We start from the raw sequence: 16862 nt of genomic DNA on the forward strand, positions 1-16862 counted from the left end.
CACAAAAACGCTCCAAAATTGCTTGCCAAAAAATACCTCTGGATTGGAAGTTAAGAAGGACCCCCCTTAACATTAATACTGAACATTTATATTCAGTACATGTTTACCAGCACAGTGAGTAATTGGGCAGTAATATTGTAGAATACCTTTCAGATGGTAAAGCAGTCCAAGCTAAACTATGAGAAGTTCCTGCAACAATCTGATGAACAGATACTCCATCCAAACCAACAACCTTGGTTGGCTTTGTAACAGGAGTATTACAGTGTCCCTGGCCACACTGTCCCATTGAGTTATTGCCCCAAGCATACACTTGCAAGTCTAACAAAAAACAGTGATAAAAATAACATTTTAGTGCAGAACAAATAATTTATTATCATTCAATGTGAAGGCAAATCAAAAGTTTACACCAAGGAATAGTGAGTACATTAATTTTGGCATATTTAGTTTTGCATGTGGCATTTCACCACAGACCATTATAATAATAATAATTTAATATTATTTATTAACTTATTATATAAATTATATATTTTGTAATATACAGTAGCAACATTTGTTTTATTGAGAAACATGCTTTTGTTTTGTGATACAGCTGTACTTAATTTAGGAACTATTTTACAGCTAACTTGCTTGACTGTGCAGAATGGTTTAATTATAAAATATACAGAATCAAGATATAGCAGTAAACAAAATTATCTGCCATACTAAGCTGAAAAGTTCTAGGTAAAGTGTGCCAATGTGGAGCTGTATTGACTAATGCAACAAATTAAAGGTACAAATTGTTACCATTCTATGCATACAACCATAACTATCGTAATAATTATTCACTTTCTAAGAAAATTTTCCAAAATGATAATAATATTTTGTTGTGCCATAAAAATTAAAACACATCAGTGAAATTGCCCTACTGTAGACAGGGCCTTAATGTCCTCAGGTTATTAACTAAAGTTGTTACAAAAGAAACACTGCACCAACCTTTAGAAAGTGCAAGACAGTGGCTGTCACCGGCTGCAATATCAATAACTGAAGTAGACTGAAGTTCATCGATTATCCTTGGCCTTGCTGATGTAGAATCCACAGAACCTGTCCCAAGGCATGGACCACAACCCCAAGCAAACACCTACATCAGTATAAAACAGTATGAGATCATCTTTCCTGCTTGCTCAACAGTGCAGTGTTTCATTAATGAACTTCATTGCAAAGATTTCGCAAAATTACTACATTGATTAAAACTGTTGACTCGGCATGCTGCTTTATCGATATCAACAATGATTTCATTTTTTAAAAGGTCTTAATAACTCATTAGTTGTGTTCTAGATAGACTTGTCAAAAGTTGACTCTTACAAGCAACAAAGTCCCAAAAAAGAGACAGTCTCTGATCTACATGTAGACTTCGAGAAATTCTAATCTGCAAGAAGTTTTGTTCTTGCAAATTGAGAACAAGGTTCCTGTCACACATAATAATATAAGCATGTGATAACGAGACATTGAATTCTTGTAAAAAAATCTCAAATGCTTGAATGGCACACAAAAAAAAACATTGATTTCACACAAAAAGAGGAAAGCATTTAAAAAATGAAGGAAACTGCTATTTGTTCAAAATGGAGAACTATTATAGTGACATTTGGAAAGTAGCAAAATAAGTCATAAAAACACTCTAGACTTGTGGTTGCCTGATTCATAGCCAATAGTAACAAAGTGACAAGTCTCTTAAACTGAAAAAAACGTCAGTGGTTTTAATTAAAGTTAATGTAACTTAATAACTAAGTCATGCACTAGTCTTTTTTCGTGTACATTGTCTTATAAGGACATTCATTCATACTTTATCCAAATTATACTTACCAGCCCAGTTGAGGTGAGAGCCATGCTAAACTGACTACCGCAGCACACTTTCTTTATCACCAAACCCTGTAAACCTTCAATCACCTTTGGCTTATAGACCCTGTTTGTATCACCATGACCAAGTTTACCTTGTGAAAAAAGGTAACACCAAGAGGATTCAAACCCAAAACATCAGATTACCAAGTGGGGGTCATATTCACTAGTCAAGACTCTGTTGATCAGCTTCTAGAACCCTGAAAGTTTTTTTACTAGAAATTCTAAACTCAATATACATTTAAAGGCTAACTGCAAGCAACCTAAGTTAGAGAAGGCTAACCAGAGACCATTTAGGCTAACCAGGGCCCAATTTAAGCTAATCATACACTATTTACAATAGGTATTTTGGAGTGCTACACTGTACTAAGTATTGGCTATAGACACACAGACGGACAGATAATACTAAAATGCACACATAAAAAATGGCATTTGGCAGATATCCCTTTTCCCTGTGAAGTAAAGGAAACAAGAGATGTCTGCATGCAAGCTAACTGGATAAAGTAGCAGTAGAAGTTTGTGAAACCACAGCACTCTGCATCATGTTACTTTCATTGCTGAGGCTACAGAACCCAGAGGCTGCTTCTGCTTCATTGTAGTAGTCTAAACCCACTCTAAACTAGTCTTTAGCCACTAAATTTATTAGCAAAAGAAAAGCTGAAGATTATTTATTCACCATTGTCTCCACTTCCAAAAGACCACACTGTCTGTCCATCCTTGGAAATACATAGTGTATGAGCACTGCCGCATGCCACTTGACCCACACTACTGACGTCTTTGACCAAAGTAGGCACATTCCTACTATTGTTATCTCCACAACCTTAAGAAAAAACAACAACAACAACCTCTAGTAATCTGATGCACTAAACATAATTTATTTAGGCCACCATGTTTCCCTGTTACATGTAGTGGCCAGTAGTAATGAGAAACTCTCACTTCAAGTAATGACTAAAGTACAGCCCCCCGCAGTTTGAAATTCATGTTACTGGGACCTTACTGTGAAAGTGCTATGGGCTACAATTTGTTTGTGAATATTATTATATAAAACAGCAAGAACAGAGAAAACAAACAAAAAATAATGTAGGGGCACTTCTTCTGATGGTGCTATCAGACTCCTTTAACAAAATTTTTTGTTGACCTACCTGTATTATCAACCAGCTATTAACACTAAAACTATTTTTCCCTTGTTTGTTATATATAATTACTTGTAACATGTAGTAAAAATAATCAATGACATGAAATAAAAGTAGTACCTAATCTTCCGTAGTCTCCTTCCCCCCATGTGTATAGATCTCCATCCTCTGTAACAGCAGCACTGTGTCGATATCCTGCCGTCACCATACACACAACCTCCAATAAAAACAAACACATCAACCTTGACTATGGCTAATGTTCAAATAGCAACAATACATATTATATACATGCACTGACACACTGAACTAACTTAGCAAATTACATGTACATGACGTATGTTAAGTTTAAGTTGCGGAATAGGTTTGAATTGTTATAACTGTCTTCTTTTTGAAAACTTATGCAGAAATTCCTTAAATTTTTGGGGCATAGCTTGACTCACATAATTTGGTTGTATTAAATTTCTAAATAGGTATAACTCATCTCCAGTGGGTTTACAGAGTTCACATTATTTCTCTTACACATAGTTTTTATTTTTAGTAAAGTAAAAAAATTCCTATAAATGACATTCTTTGTTAGATACAAATGGAGTGAAAGCAAAAAGAACCATCCATGAGCACACTTTGGTGCAGCACAACCACAAACCTATACCATAACCACAAGCAATCATCAAAATTAATCTTTAGACCTTTACCAAAATCACTTTAAAGATTGAAATTCAATATTAATAATCAAGAAACAATAATATTTACCTTGCCAGACAAATTGCCCTCAACAAGTTTTGGGGCCTTGTGTGTCTGGCTGTTTCCATGACCAAGTTTACCATAGTCCCCTGGAAAGGTAGTAAAAGGAGATACTGTAATTCTGACAACATTATTGCTAATGCATCAAGAAAACTTCTGACGATAACTACAGTCTACAGACATTTTCATTACAAAGTACATGTATAACATCATAGGTGACAGCTAACTCCTTAATTTTGGCACAAAATTTTAGCCTTAATTTATAATTTCACATGTGAAATTACAGGAATACCATGGCAAAGTAGTTAGTGGCAAGATGGCGCCCAGGTTAAAAGATGTTCTTAAGCTTAAACTTTGTACATTTTTACTTGAATTTCAGTTAGCTTTGGCCATGTAATGAACTTTTGATGATAGTTAAGGCCTTGAAAAAAATTATCCCTCCAAGGTACTGAGTTTGTAGTAATGTGTATGCCCCAGGTGTTTATCTTGAGTGAGTAAATACAACTGGTATAGTAAGTAAGATTAGTAAGGGAATCAAAGTACTGGTAAATAGGAAATAAACTTACCATCTCCCCAGCTATAAACCTGACCATCAACTGTTACAGCCAGTGTGTGTCCATCTGAGCCTTTGGATGAAGACGCTTGCTTTACTCCACAGTCTGTGGAGATTCCTACTCTCTTAAGTTGTGGTTGATTGGCAGAATCTCCAAGGCCAAGACGACCATAGCTACCCTGATGGAAATAAAAAAACACACACATTCAAATGTTGTACTTATTGTCTTCAACCCTTTTAATTATTTCTTTTTGCCTGTCATTTTGTAATCTTGTTCTAATTGATTTTGGCTGCAGGACAGAGTTCCTTTAGGAACTTACTGATTTTGTTTTTCGTTAAGGATCTTCCAACTAACAATATTCACTTTCTTGTATGGCCTTTGCTTGTGGTGAACAGAAGATTACTGCCACATTCAGACTTAAGGTACTGTACGATGGTTTCTGGCTAATAAAAGCTACATCACCTAGTCACAGCAGCAGTGGTAGTGGACTTAGTGGTAATATTGATGGTGAATTAAATTTATATAGTCTGACAAAAAAAGTCGGGGTTGGGGATACCTAATCTAATTTTAAAAATGTAAAATATATATTAACCAAAGTACATGACTGTATGTTTAAATAGTGATAACATCTCGTAATGACTGTGTTAGCTTGTGGTATTGATTATCAAAGAAAGTTGACAGTAAGTGTTACCTTTCCACAGGCATGTAGACTTCTCTCAGGTGAAATTACAAATGTACAATACTGACCAGCCTCTACCTGGAAAGTTACATCAAAACACCATTAAATAGCATTTACTAGGGGAGCCTCCTGGCCAGGCAGGAAACATTAAGGAAACGTTATAATCATGCCATCTACATGTAAGTATTGTTACTTATTTTAGCGGGATTTAATTTTCCTGATTTTCAAAAATTCGCAAAATTAAAGACCTGCGAAAAAAGGTTCTCGCAATAAATAACGACGCAAACCTTAATACCCTCCATGTAATTTGTTATCAATGATTAATCAATGTTGCCGTCAGTTTACTACATAATTATTTTGGCACAGTCCTCACACTAGCTCTTCTTTGTTACAAAGGAATATGTCAAACTGTTAAAAGTTTCTGTTATATGGTTTTGTTCAGTGTCCAACCCTCCAAGTTTTTTTTTTCACTTTTTCACCGACTGCTCAAGTTTGGTTTCCAGTGAAAAATTTAAGTCGCTAAATTAAGCTCACGTTTTCAATCCTTCTTCTCAATTTTAATCGCCAGGCTGGCGACTACGGTTCCAAGTCGCCATGGCGACTAAAATGGTCTTAACTTGGAGGGTTGGTGTCATTGAAAACTATTGCTGTGGAAAATTAAGGCCAGTATTTTGACAATTTTCGCGAAATTTAGTTCCTCAATTAATCGTATTTTTTTGGCCAAATCGCGAAATTTAAGTCGGGCGAAACCCAACCAACCCAACATGCATATTCAGCACCATAATTCTAAGGGCATTCACTATTTTAGAAGATATTTGGTCTCAGATTTGCATACAGTAATAAAGAATGAAGAAAACATTTTTACAGTTCATGTACCTGTTGAGCACTTCCAAAAGAAGTGGATAGCTTGGCACGTAAAATCTTGTCTGTACTTCCCTCTGCAAGCTGATGACTACTATTACTTCCCCAGACAAACACTTCATCACTAGAGTTTGGCTTGGCACCATTCAGTGTAACAGATGTTGCTCCAGATTTCACACAGGAATTTTTGTAATCTCTGGACAACATAACAATCTAAAGCAAAATTTAATAAGAAGTTGAACATACATGTACATGTCATTATTAATTAACAAGAATATTAAGTTTATAGAACTTTTCCACTTGCTAATCAGGTTAAAAGGGATTCGACAATCAATTTACATGTAACTGTAGCCAGTTTCCCAATAGAAGAAGGGGTGTGGAATAGTAAATGAGAGACTTTTTTTTTTTTAATTCATTGCTTACAAACCAAAAACAAACTACTTACAACGCTTACAAAAAAAAAAAAACTACTTACAAAGCTTACGAATAGAAAACTACTTACAATGCTAAAAAGAAAAGAAAAACTTACGTTACAAAAGTTGCACTAAGTACGCTATAACTTTACAATACCATTACACAATTCTTTTATTTAATTACATTACAATACAATACAACGCATGCCACGGTACTACCCCTACTTTCCCTAACATTTAAGGTTACACGCTTAAGGGCTCAGGAGACTTGATCCAGCGAGGATAGAAAAGGCTTCCATTTTTTGTGTTACTTGGTATATTATTTTCTAATTGATGTATATGTTTTAGATGAAACAAGAAATTGTTTTGGGTTGGGTGGCGTTCTTTCGATCGACATGCCCAAATGTAGTGTTTAGCGATGAGGCAACAAAAATTTATTTGGAGTTTAAAATTCCGTCCTCTCTAATGCCGATTTTTTGCAGATAGCTTTTAGTCGATAGCCACCTGTGTAAAAATCTGAAATTAAAATCTATTAGTTTAGAGCTCCGTGTGCACACGGCGGGTGTCTGATACACCTTCCTCCAATCAACATTTTTATTGGTTGTAGAACCAATATCTTTATGCCACTTCTCTTGACATGATATTGGTTGTTCTCCTTTGTCCGATATAAGTTTCTGGTATACAAGTCTTGACGGTTTTTAGCTTTCTAGAAATTTGTTGAAGAGACTTAATTCGTATTTTAAATGTGTTTCTGGGATTTGTCTCTGTAAAAGTTTTACTGCGGAGATTATTCCAAAAAAAGTTAGTGGTTTAACTTGAAGTTCGTATTTACTTTGAAAATTGATGAGCGAAATTAAGTTATGAGAATCATCCATTAAATGCTTTATTTGTGTTACACCTTTTGAAAGCCAATCTTTACATAGTACTGGTGCATTGTTTATTCTTATTAGCGAGTTTTGCCAAAGAGGCATGGACAAAAAGTGATCATTAGACATAGTTTTTCCTTCACCATATTTCCATAACTTCTTTAACAAATGGATCCTCAATTCGTAAGTTATTTATATCCTTTTTGCTAAGATTTCCTTTAAAAATAGCACCGCCTCCATACTTTCCGAGCTCTAAATTAAAGATGTTTTTCCATTTGCTATCATTTTTTAATCCATGTGGCTTTTAGTGATTTGTTAAAAGATGCAAGGTACTACTAGGCTTTTCAAAACTGCTATCTTCCCTAATAAACTAAGTCGTCGGAATTTCCAACATCCTAAGATAGATCTAATTTTCTTCAGTTTATCCTTATAATTTAGGGAGATCATCATATCTTGGTCCGTAGAAAACCAAACACCTAATGCTTTAACGTTTTCATTTTTCCATTGGAAATTTTTTTCGGGACATAATTTTAACTTGCAGTTTCTTAGGGAGCCTATCCATAGAGCTTCTGTTTTCCTGTCATTTAGCTTGAGCCCAGATATTTTACCAAAAGCCTCTATCAAAGACAACGAGATTTTAAGAGATTGTTCGGAGCCATCTAAAATGAGTGTCGTATCATCTGCATATTGGCTTAGTTTGAGAGCAGTATCATGTATTTTGATGCCCCTAATTTCTCTTTTGTTGCGTATGGCTTCAGCAAATATTTCTACAGATAGTATAAAAAGATAAGGTGACAAAGGGCAACCCTGCCTTACTCCTCGACTTTGTTCAAAGAAATTGCTCGCCCAGCCATTGTTTAAGATACAGCTTTCAGTACTACAGTAAAAAAGTCTAACCCAGTTTAACAATGAGGGACCGAAGCCGAAATGCAGAAGGGTTTTATTGATAAATGACCATTCCAGAGTATCGAAAGCTTTTTCAAAATCTAGAAAAAGAAGAAGCCCAGGGATTTTTTTGTTCGCTGTATAGTTGATGACACTATTTATCGAGCGTATGTTATCGCTAATACATCTGCCCTTAATGAAACCCGACTGATCGTCTGATATAAGCTGAGGTAACACTGTTTGCGAGACTTTGCGAGACTGATATCTTTTCTGCGAGCCCAAGACCTTTTTAGCCTTGCAAAAGAAATCTAGACTCCAAGAAGGCGTAAAAGAAAAATTCAAGACGACAAGACCCCTGAAATTTGGCTAAAATTTGGCACGGGACACACATTTTTGGAAGGACCATTCACCACCCCTAGAAGATAAAAAAAATGGCTGCTGCTCAATACTCCTGTGAAAGCAATTAACAAAATATACCTCTTTCAAAAGATGCATTGCTGCAATGGGCAAAGATAGAAGACCTGACTCAGTGGAAGGTAGTTCTGGCATACTAAGATTGGAAGATGAAGACTCACTCTTTTGGGGAGAGGATAATGGAGTATTAGAGGCTGATGCATTCTGAAATTTAATGATTCAAAGCAAGATTGTTAGTAAGAATGCAAGGTGTAAGAAAAAACAAGTAAAGCAGGCTTACATACAAATACTCCCTATAATAGACTATATATGGAGGCTAAAGGGGTATCTTTTTTTTTTTTTCAAGATGGAGGATGATAGGGATTGGATTTTACAAGTTGGAATAAAGAAAAGAAAAGTATAAAATACACATTTACATCTAACTATTTTAATGGTTTATGGAAACCAAAAGTATAAAATACACATTTACATTTAACTATTAATTTTTAATGGTTTATGGAAACCAAAAGTATAAAAAAGGGGTTTGAATGTGAAAGGGGTAAAATTTTGTTACTTCTACTGTCAAAAATGGTATATAAACACAACAGTCCACTTGAAATACAAAAATTCTTCTATAAATTACCCTACTTAGACAGTTTCTCTAAGCTAGGTCAAAGCATATGCTATCGTCTTAATAGTTGCAAGGATACGGACATCAAGTTAGTGTTAAACACAAACAAATTAAGAAAATGTTTAAATGCATTGAAGGGTCCTCTCCCAAGGCACTCTGTTAAGGTGGCTCGACCCAGTTTTTTTCTAGCGATACCTATCATCTTTGAAACCCTCATACTTAAAGGGATTAATGTCCATGGCATATCCACTATATCACATGGATTACACACAGACTGAACTGCAATATGATATAAATTTTTGGGAGATCGGAATGAATATCATGTGACAATGACGTCACACAGGTTTTTGCTCTGAATCGAATTTTAGCCCGTAACCGCATTTTCTCTCGAGATCCTTCATGCTACGTATACCTTGGGTGTTTGCCTTCAGCTCTGCGGAGTTTCATCGAAATCTACAAGAGGAATTTTGAAATATCTTAGAATTTCTTTTTAAATGGTATAATTTATGCGTAAAATAAAGACAAGACTTCATATAAAGAAATTTGCTCCTTTTTTGATGTTTAATGAGAGTCTTTAGCCCTCATTCCTTTAAAAAATATCCCATATCTGATATCCAAACCGTAAGAAGTAGGTAGACTTGCGCGATTTCAAAAACATTTGAAATATCTGAATCATAGTGAAGCTCAATGTTTAGCTCTATTTACCAATTTTCCGCCTACTTTCGCAAAAAAGCGATTATTTCAAAAACTCGTCGATGAATTTTCTTCAAAATTTTTCAGGGTGGCAATTGATCAGTAAACTACATAATCCCTGAATTTCATGCTCATTGAAAACATCTAAGGTTGTCTAAAATAAACGCAAAATTGAGTAAATATTGAAGCGATCTCGTAGTTTTGAATAATTTTGTGCTCTGGGATTTCCTATTGTTTCGAGTTGAGCACAACATCGAATTCCTGTGCACCACGCGTCAAATGACTACGCTTGGCTACCTATCGAAAGCTTGCCGAAAACTTTCCAAAATATGGTCCGTTTTAATGTTAACAATGGAAAAGAAATTGTCACGCAAAACATTTCTTGTGTGGTCGACGTCTTGGCTGAGTTTAAAGTTAAAAATCATCAAAAGAAAGAAAGTGTAAACGAGGTAAGTTTCTGAGTACGCTGTCAAGTCATTTGTAAATGACTGGAATGGCGTCAAAATATAACCAGCTTTGAGTTTCATTTATTCATTATTGTTAACTTGAACTCGAGAATATTACCATATTCCGAAAGATTTCGGAAAGCTTTCGGAAGGTAGCCAAGCGTAGTCATTTGACGCGTGGTGCACAGGAATTCGATGTTGTGCTCAACTCGAAACAATAGGAATTCCCAGAGCACAAAATTATTCAAAACTACGAGATCGCTTCAATATTTACTCAATTTTGCGTTTATGTTAGACAACCTTAGAAGTTTTCAATGAGCATGAAATTCAGGGATTGTGTAGTGTACTGATCAATTGCTACCCTAAAAAATTTTGGAGAAAATTCATCGACGAGTTTTGAAAAAAATCGCTTTTTTGCGAAAGTAGGCGGAAAATTGGTAAATAGAGCTAAACATTGAGCTTCACTATGATTCATATATTTCAATTTTATTTGAAATCGCGCAAGTCTACCTACTTCTTACGGTTTGGATATTGGATATGGGATATGTTTAAAAGGAATAAGGGCTAAAGACTCTCATTAAACATAAAAAAGGAGCAAATTTCTTTATATGAAGTCTTGTCGTTATTTTACGCATAAATTATACCATCTAAAAAGAAATTCTAAGATATTTCAAAATTCCTCTTGTAGATTTCGATGAAACTCCGCAGAGCTGAAGGCAAACACCCAAGGTATACGCAGCGTGAAGGATCTCGAGAGAAAATGCAGTTACGTGCTAAAATTCGATTCAGAGTAAAAACCTGTGTGACGTCATTGTCACGTGATATTCATTCCGATCTCCCAAACATTTATATCATATTGCAGTTCAGTCTATGTGTAATCCATGTGATATAGTGGATATGTCATTGACATTAATCCCTTTAAGTATGAGGGTTTCAAAGATGATAGGTATCGCTAGAAAAAAACTGGGTCGAGCCACCTTAAGTGACCTGTAGTATAAAATAGTTTTCCTCTGCATGCTATAATGCCTTTTACAGTATCAAAACTTGTCGACATTGGGATAATTTATGTTATCCCAAGTGTCTTAAATAGGCTGTCACATGGCAAAAAAGTTATTTTTAAATTAGCTTTATTCCAGTAAACACTTTGGAGTTTAAAATGAAAACATGCCTATTTTTTACATAATTATTATATTATTACAAAGTTTATATTAATAACAACTGTAAGCATTACTAACATCCTTTTTGCCTTCTGTGAATGTTATCAAGGGTTGTTGTCCCATAGTTTTAGTAACTTATGTTATTAATATAAAGGTGTTTTATAATTTGAACTGAAATTGTGTTACTAAGTCTTCTTTCAATAATTTACCGACAAAATACAGCAAGTCAGTAACTGGTGTTCCAAAGATACAGGGTGTACTTTCCTTTAAGGAACACAGGAATTTATATACATGTAGCAGTTTTAATATTACTGTTGTTGCAAAATCTGCTACCAAGGATAATAGGGCCAATGTAATATAATGTATCAGTCAATTCCAAGAGAGATTATCCCCCCTCCCCCGGGAAAATCCCCAGACTTTGATTTTTTTTGTCTGATCAAATGCCCCACTTTGTGAGCCAGTTACACGGTCAAATGCCCAACTGGTCAGGACTGAAATGCCTTCGCGAGTAGGGGTTTCTTGTATACACCAGATCTATACAAAAATAAACAAACACTCAAACATGTACCTTTTAAATTAAACCAATTTTAATAGGAAAAGATATGTTTAACCAACTTTTCACTAACACAACATTTTATACACACACCGTACCAAAAGAAACTTTAATTTTCACATGCTTGCTTGCGTTTTGTATTTTCAGTGGGTTTATCAAGTCTCTTTGGTGAACACTAAACTGTAAAAAAGGTTTTAAGCTATGTTTTAAGCTATAAACATTCAATATAAAAAAAATGATTTGTAACAGCAAGCATTAAGCTTTATTTGATCAAAACTGCCAAGCGCTTGTGCTTCCTCTCAATCATTTATAAGCTATTAATGACAGAAACACTTCAAAGATTAAAAAACCCTGTGCCAAAAATACCTTGAAAGCTATCGCCACAACAGACCTTGTATAGATCTGTGTAACAGCAACCTATAATTTATAGACCTGAGCTGATTGCAGACCCTGTGGAGTAATGAGGTATTATGTGAAGCACAAGATTTATTTTAACCTTGACCCATGACCAACATTTTGTCAATGGTCGGGAATACTGTTAAAACTTGCGTCAAATTCCCCCCTATTTGGGCCAGAATAGGAATTAAATGCCCGGGCTTGCCCAGGGGGAAGGGGAGGGATGATCTCACTTGGAATTGACTGATACATTATGTTACCCTAACATTATGTAATTTCCTGGGAATAATCAATAAATCATGTGTAAATTACTAACATACTGGGACATTTCTTGTCCAAAAAGCAGAAAAAGAATGTTTAATTATTACTACATTCAGAAATGTTAGTAAAAAGTAGACCTGTGATACTGAGAATGAGTGTTTACATGTATAGGGTGAAACATCAACATCAATACTAAACCTAAGTGAAATATAAGTTGGCTTCTCCCCAGGTAGTGTATTAGATAATAAAAAAAGGCAAACTTGTTTGAAAAAGTTTAAAAAATGAAACCACTATTTTTGTAATTGGACTAGAACTAGCTTGCAGTGGACTTTCATTTACTATCAAAATCACTAGAATGGTAAAATGGCCGTTAGGAATTTAAGGTGATTCCACTGAAATAGAAGGAGTACTAAAAATTTTCTGAAACTTGGTCCAGGTTACAATTATGTTATGAGCATTAAAAAAATGAAAAAAAAAATGGGGGTCACCGCGCTAGTTTTTGTGTAAAATGGATGGGCATTAGAGCAAATATATGACCCGCAAATTTAGGAACCCTAGGAATCCAAATGGGGATCGCTATTGTTTCCAGAAAAAAACATTTTTGCATTAAAGAATAAGTCTAGTTCAACAAATCAGACTTTGATCTTATATTAAAAACTATTCTTATTGTACAGGAATTAAGATAATGAAAGAAATTAAGATTTTGCTTCGTGCGCACGCCAAACGGCACTACCTAAAAACATGTTTTTTTACGGCATTAAAATTGAAATATCTCAATGTAGAATTTTAAACTTTTTTTTAAATCGCGATATATTGTAGACAACAGTATGACATTTAAATTAATGCATTAAAAAATGGGGGTTACCGTGCTCGTTTAAGAGAAAATGTCCATTTATTTCCTTCCAGAGCTTAGCCTGAAGGGAATCTCGTAGTGTTTTGTGTGCGCGCGCGCTTAATTTCGCGAAAACTTATGCGCAGAAAGGATGCGCAATGCAATACCGTGGAATCACCTTAAACTGGCAGTGGCACAATTCTTATCAAGTGACTGAAAAAAATTGTAACAGACTAAAAAAACTTATCATTTTGTTCATTTTTGAGAGCGTCTTGACAGCGAGGATTTTAAACGGTCGTTCCATAGCCATGTAAACATTGCTTTTCCAGAATTTGTATGAACAATAATGACACTATTGAGGCAACTGGGACAGAAAACTCATAAGATATATTCAACCTTAAAGAAAAGCAGGTTTGTTTTGTTTTAAGGGCCCATTACAGTGTCTTTTGGGGCCGTTGCTAGGGAAAATTCAATTGGCTGTAACTTGATATAAAATTATCTTTGATTTTATTTAACCAAATTTAGACAGTAGTTTTAAAGTGCGAGTACAAGCCAGTTGATTACATCATCGGGGCACGTCTAATGTCACGTGACCCAGAACAAAAAACTGAGTTTTTCGTAAGAAACTTACGGTTTTATTCATAGTTTGTAGTATTATTTCAATCCATACATTGATCTTAAAAAATGCAAGCATGTGTTTTTCGTAAGCACAAAAACTTGAAAAATTAGGACGGAAAATGTGTTCTGTTGACCACTTTTTTGACCACAACTTTTACGTTGTTTTGATTTTCCGAAAACGCATGCTTACGTTTTAAGAAAATTGTATTTTCTTTCGATTTACTGCAAAAAAACAGAAGGTATGCTTTTTTCGTTCCGAGAAAAGTACACATTTTCGTCCGTCAAAAAACTATAATTTTTGGACACGGCAAACTTCACTACTTGCTTGTATTCGTAAAGCTTTAACGACGTTTACTGTCGCTCAACTAACATGAACTGGCAATGACAAATGTAAACAGAGTCGGTCGTAAGTATTAAAAAGAGTTTAGTGTGAGTTTCTTTAGTTTCGGTTCGTAATTTGTGAATTAGCGTAAACAGCGTTATTATGCTTTGAGCAAGAAGGCTACAATTCGTAGTTCGGTTGAATAAATAGTTAACGTTTGTGAGCTGAAATGTTTTTATGCAGGTGTTTTATATAGTTTACTTTTCGCAGTTTTGTACATGTACCTTTGTGAATTTGTCATGTGGTAGGACTGCTGTACTAATCATTTTAGCAGTAATTTACGGCAGATAAATCGAGTTCATTCCTAAATATTTATTCGGTAACTGCGTAAAAACTATCTTATCTTCGTTTCGCAGACGAAATGAATCACTGTTTTTGCTATGAGCCTAGTTTAGTTCAGATGACAATGCTTTAATTTTTGCCCGTGGCTTTCACAGATTTCTTCAGTGAGCTGAATGCTAAACCGATGAAAACACGGCAGCGCCGCACATTCGCATGCTTTCTAATGCATCGACACTGCTGTTAAAAATATTTCGGCGGTTTCGGATACTTGCTTCGGGCTTCGTATATGTTTTGCAATCATTTAGTATGAAAAACGTTTTTTATTTCCATTTACCCAGTTTGCTTTTACTGCAGAACAAATTTCCGTGGTAGGAATATGATTCAGAATCAACAAAAGAGAACTAAACTCGCGTAAAATTTAGCCACTAATGCAAGAAAACCGGAAATAAAATTGCACTTGCGTGGCAACCGCGTAGCTTGGCAACGAGATACTGCAATGGGCCCTTAAAGGGTTGCATGCTGTTTTGCAGCAGAGAGTTTCTGAACATCACAACGCTTTTTGTTGGCTTTTCAATGAAGAGGTAGTGTCAAAGCGACATTTTTCAATCACGTAATAAGAATTGCGCCGCCATTGATTCAAATTCCTAACGGCGGTTTTACCACTCTAGTGATTTTGATAGCAATACTCACTATTGCAAGTTGGTCCATACTTACTGCAGATTTTCTAATTTGAAGGAGTACATCACAAAGACATGCTGTGGAGACACAAGGTTCCTTCTCTTTGCTTGTAGAACATGGAACACTAAGAGCCATTTCAATCCATTCCAACAGATATTTCAAGGACCCTCTCAGTGTGTTAATTCTTAAAAGCAATTCACAAGCAAGCTGTCTTCCAACATTATCAGCTGCAGAGCTTGGAGACACAACTCCCTTAAGAAATGCAGTGATCTGCCTCAAGCAATCTTGTCCCATCTCGGGAATTTTTGACTCATTTGCCAGAGCAAGTGGAGGAATAGCAGACAAAACATCTGATGCAGTTAAAAGCACGTCATTACATAGTTGCCCATGGTTCAATTGCCATGACTGACGAAACAAAGCAAATAAAAGAGACATCCCAGTTTTAACACCCATTTCTACGAGCACCGCTGAAGCATCCTTCGTTTCTGCGGCGGCTGCACTGAACTTCGCCAAGCTTGTGGAATTATCCTGAGACCCATTCTTTGAAGACAAGGGCGATTTCGGTGACGACAATTTGTGAAATTTGTTTGACAGAGCGTAAAATGTCCTCTGTAAGACTACAAGTCTACGACGTAATGTGGAATAAAAAGGAGAATTGGCGCAAACACTGCGTGCAAGTGATAACTGGCTATATAAAATCTCATTTAAAAACTCATGTTGATGCTCGCAAGATACGCTGGCCAGCCCGCGTTCATACTCAGGAAGATTTGGACCTCGAATCTGTAAAGGAACATGCGGTGTTGGAGAAGCTTCCTTGTTGTTAAGAAGCTTTTGGTGAAGTACAACAACACCTTGTCGTGTAACTAAAGTCTCCACATCTTCCTTCGACCAAGAACCATCAAAGTGGTCTAACCAATGGAGTTGTACAGAAGTCATCCTCTGAAATCACAGAACCAGTAAAGGAACTTCCAAAAACTGGTCGAAATTTGATGTAATCTTACGGTGCGCCAAATGCGGTTCATTTAAGCTTTATACTGTAATAAAAAAATAATAATAAGAGAACTCAACTAATCGCGCGTATACCGCCATTTTTTTTGGTTTGGGTACGCAAAGTACACTGGGACAGACGAGCGAACAGACTGGCGTTCAGTCTTTTCCAGCTCTCTATAGAAGCGGTAGCCTGGGTTCCAGTCTAAATGAACAGAAATTTCGATTTTTGTTATTTTTTGCCCATGTGATTATTAAGAGCCAAATAAACATATCCCAAAGTTTCAAAGTAATCGGTCATTACATCGCAGAGATACAGTCAACTCTTTCTTAACGGACACCTCTATAAGACGGACACCTCCATAAGACGGACACCTGGTTATGGTCCCTGCCGTTTTTCAGTCATTTTACTGTAAGAAAACTCTCTGTAAGACGGACACCTCTCTAAGACGGACAACGGACACTTTGAAACCGCCAACGGACAGGCACTAAAAGTTATTTTTTCGTGAATAATACTTCAAAACTTGTTATCGACATATAGCATAGCAG

At 35.7% G+C, this 16862-nt stretch overlaps 1 protein-coding gene across 2 annotated transcripts in view; it reads right to left on the minus strand.

The window, feature by feature from the left end:
• LOC144658200 (putative E3 ubiquitin-protein ligase HERC1) overlaps positions 1–16389 on the minus strand; it is a 77823-nt gene extending 61434 nt beyond the window's left edge. For both annotated transcript variants that reach the window (XM_078518583.1, XM_078518574.1), the window contains exons 1-11: positions 15363–16389; positions 8482–8622; positions 5856–6053; positions 4992–5057; positions 4313–4478; positions 3756–3835; positions 3126–3222; positions 2549–2692; positions 1840–1967; positions 973–1117; positions 147–318 (exon numbers count right to left, since the gene is read on the minus strand). In XM_078518583.1, coding sequence (XP_078374709.1) covers positions 147–318; positions 973–1117; positions 1840–1967; positions 2549–2692; positions 3126–3222; positions 3756–3835; positions 4313–4478; positions 4992–5057; positions 5856–6053; positions 8482–8622; positions 15363–16262 — 2237 coding nt within the window. In that variant the 5' untranslated portion in view covers positions 16263–16389. The remainder of the gene's footprint in view (positions 1–146; positions 319–972; positions 1118–1839; positions 1968–2548; positions 2693–3125; positions 3223–3755; positions 3836–4312; positions 4479–4991; positions 5058–5855; positions 6054–8481; positions 8623–15362) is intronic.
• Positions 16390–16862: the final 473 nt, after the last annotated feature.

Source organism: Oculina patagonica, chromosome 1, assembly GCF_052425735.1.
Source record: "Oculina patagonica isolate OP01 chromosome 1, crgOcupat, whole genome shotgun sequence".
In the NCBI taxonomy this organism is placed as follows: Eukaryota; Metazoa; Cnidaria; class Anthozoa; order Scleractinia; family Oculinidae; genus Oculina; species Oculina patagonica.